This window comes from Stomoxys calcitrans, chromosome 1 (assembly GCF_963082655.1).
Source record: "Stomoxys calcitrans chromosome 1, idStoCalc2.1, whole genome shotgun sequence".
In the NCBI taxonomy this organism is placed as follows: domain Eukaryota; kingdom Metazoa; phylum Arthropoda; class Insecta; order Diptera; family Muscidae; genus Stomoxys; species Stomoxys calcitrans.
The window spans coordinates 63,105,445-63,109,004 of NC_081552.1; the positions used below are offsets into that span (position 1 = coordinate 63,105,445).

Below are 3,560 nucleotides of genomic sequence, written 5' to 3' on the forward strand. Positions count from 1 at the left end.
ACATTTTTTTTTTACAATACTTACCTTTTTTTTTTGCTTTGTTGGTGAAAATTATTTCCCGCGTCGTCCGTCTGCTGCAATTGCTTCCAATTAATTTGATGAAGGTATATCCGTAAGGTATAAAAATGGTTAACTCAAGGTATACTAGTTGAGGAAGACTTACACATTATTAATGGGACCTACACACAGTGAGATAGGTTTGGCGTAAGGAGCATATACACTTTATGGCATGGAATACACTGAGAGAAATTGTTATTTTTCTCCCTCCCATCCTTTAACAGTGATGTTCAAAGGATGGTTTGGTTTGTAGTGTGCGGCCTAATGTGCGACCCTAGCGACATCTGTTAGCGGATAGAAGACCGCCAGCGCCATCTGATGGTTTTAATTCGCCTCTGTCAACGAAAGAGACAGCCAGCTGACACCAATTGACAATTATGGCTACCACCATATGTTTTGTTGGTGCCCGCTGGAAGTCAAATTTGATGATGGAGGCGAATCCAAGCCAAGCCGGCCGGTGACCCAAGGAAGCTTCTTTCTTTTTCGATTGGGACTTGGCAGCGTACGGAGGTGGAGTGATCAACAAGAAAAATACGTAAAAGAAAAGACCAGAAATAAATTTGGTAAATGTGTTTTATTTAAATTCATATGAATGTGAAAAAAACGGATTTAAACAAAATAAAAAGGACAGTTTTTTAAAAAAAAAAAAAGAAATAGAAAATTTGAAATGCCTGAAAAGTGAAGAGACGATACATAAAGAGCCAATTGAAATGGTAACGTAAAAAAAAAGAGAAGAAAAACTTTGTCAAAAATCTGAAATGAAATGAACGTTAAATACCTGAAAAAAGGAATATATTAAAAACCTGAAAAGAAATAGAAATTAAAATTAAAATAAACAAGTGGACATTTCAAAACTAAAAGTCAAAAACATAAAAATCAAAGTCCACGCCTCCTCCACCTCCACTGCCGCACAAAGAAGAAGGCTTCCATCACCAACCGCTGCATTAACAACCGCCACATCGGCTACCGACACCCTGGTCACCGCCACACTGGTCACCGCCACATCCGCAACGCACACCATCCACCAGCGAGGGATCCAGACGCTGTTGCATTCCCCAGCGTTCCTAAGGTACTCTTTTTAGTTTCTCCAGACTAGCAAACCAAACTGCTTTACTGACGTTCGACCCTTGGACTGCTTTATTTTTGTTTAAAAAAGGGTTTTTTTGTATTAAAGTATACAATCGAAATAGATTAGGTAGGGGCAACATTAGTGCTTTTTTTTTACTCACCCGTTGTTTGGGTTACAGGCTATAACCAAACATGAGCTCATGGTTAGGTTAGGTAGCAACGCAGTTAAAGGACATTTTCGTCCTCCAATCAGCCGATGTTGGTCCTACGGTGCTAAAAAGGTAGCACAACAAAAAAAAAGACCCTAAAAGAAACATAGAATACTTTTTTAGACAAGAAAAACAGACTGCGACAAATACACTTAAAACTTGACAATACTCACCGAAAATCAGACGGACGGACCGACGAGAACTTGAAGAGACCTTATTGGCCGCAGAGGCCAGCATCAAGGCCGCAGTACCGTTTTGGCGATTCTTGGTCATCCATCTAGAGCTGACGAGGCGACCGACCCATTCTTCTGAAAATAGAGAAAAATTTCAAGATTGTTAATATTGTCTTTGTGAATGGCAATGTGTAGAAGCAGTGTTAACGTTTGCCTTCAAAATCTAGTATATTTCATGTTTGCTTGAAAACGATTCTTTATATTCTAAATCTTGTTTTTTTTTGTAATTGAATTTTGCCTTTTTGATTATTTGTTTTTTTTTTACATTATTTACCATGTGAATATTCTTTTACTTCCTCAATAAAATACTGAAATCTGTACAAGAATGATTATCAAAAACACTTGCCTTGGTGATTTCTAAAGGATGATGGAAGGCTAAAGCATCGGAATATGGGGTAAGTGACTGAGCAGCGGCAAAGATAGACAGGTGATGGATTACGGGGTACCCTTAATATTACAGGACGAGGGGTGCCATGGTTGGGGTGGGCAAAGTCCTGAGGCGCCATGAAGGATTTTAGGCGCCAGGCAATTCCACAGCCGTAATGTCCTCCAGTTCGTTCCAGTGGGTGTTTTGTTAATGTTCTATTGTCGTCCGTTTCGTACCACCGACAGCTGGTTGTTTATTTTGTTTTTTTTGTCACCTTGCCAGAGGGTTGGATTGGCAAAGAACCGCGCCCCAAAGACTGAGCCAAAAGCCGGTGCTCGAATGCCAGCGACCAGCGCCCGCCAGTCCGACTCCTCACTCCAACGGCAACGTGGACCCTTGGGAACACGACAATGTCGAAGGGCCTAACACAACTCACAGTCCCAAATTTCAGCGAAATTGGATAATAAATGTGGCTTTTATGGGCCTAAGACCCTAAATCGGAGGATCGGTCTATATGGCAGATATATCCAAATCTGGACCGATCTGAGCCACATTGATAAAGGATGTCGGAGGGCCTAACACATCTCACTGCCCCAAATTTCAGCGAAATCGGATAATAAATGTGGCTTTTATGGGCCTAAGACCCTAAATCGGAGGATCGGTCTATATGGCAGCTATATCCAAATCTGGACCGATCTGAGCCAAACTGACGGAGGATTTTGAAGGGCCTAACACAACTCACTGTCCCAAATTTCAGCGAAATCGGATAATAAATGTGGCTTCTTTGGGCCTTAGACCCTAAATCGGAGGATCGGTCCATATGGCAGCTATATCCAAATCTGGACCGATCTGGGCCAAATTGACGAAGTATGTTTAAGGGCCTAACACAACTCAATGTCCCAAATTTCAGTAAAATCGGATAATAAATGTGGCTTTTATGGGCCTAAGACCCTAAATCGGAGGATCGGTCTATATGGCAGCTATATCCAAATCTGAACCGATCTGGGCAAAACTGACGAAGGATGTCGAAGGGCCTAACACAACTCACTGTCCAAAATTTCAGCAAAAGCGGATAATAAATGTGGCTTTTATTGGCCTAAGACCCTAAATCGGCGGATCGGTCTATATGGGGGCTATATCAAGATATAGTCCGATATAGCCCATCTTCGAACTTAACCTGCTTATGGACAAAAAAAGAATCTGTGCAAAATTTCAGCTCAATATCTCTATTATTGAAGACTGTAGCGTGATTTCAACAGACAGACGGACGGACATGTCTAGATCGTCTTAGATTTTTACGTTGATCAAGAATATATATACTTTATAGGGTCGGAAATGGATATTTCGATGTGTTGCAAACGGAATGACAAAATGAATATACCCCCATCCTTCGGTGGTGGGTATAAAAAGGATATAAGAAAAGATTTGCTCTGCTATTAGAGCGATATCAAGATATGGTCCGGTTTGGACCACAATTAAATTATATGTTGGAGACCTGTGTAAAATATCAGCCAATTCGAATAAGAATTGCGCCCTTTGTGGGCTCAAGAAGTAAAATAGAGAGATCGATTTATATGGGAGCTATATCAGGTTATAAACCGATTCAGACCATAATAAACACGTATG

General features: G+C 40.8%; 1 protein-coding gene across 1 annotated transcript; it reads right to left on the reverse strand.

The window, feature by feature from the left end:
• Positions 1-1,121: 1,121 nt before the first annotated feature.
• Positions 1,122-2,328, reverse strand: LOC131995925 (uncharacterized). The gene is made up of 3 exons (XM_059365246.1): positions 1,914-2,328; positions 1,508-1,642; positions 1,122-1,189 (listed from the first exon to the last, which is right to left on the reverse strand). Exons 1-3 carry the CDS (start codon positions 2,071-2,073, stop codon positions 1,122-1,124), a joined length of 363 nt encoding a protein of 120 aa, XP_059221229.1. The 5' UTR covers positions 2,074-2,328.
• Positions 2,329-3,560: the final 1,232 nt, after the last annotated feature.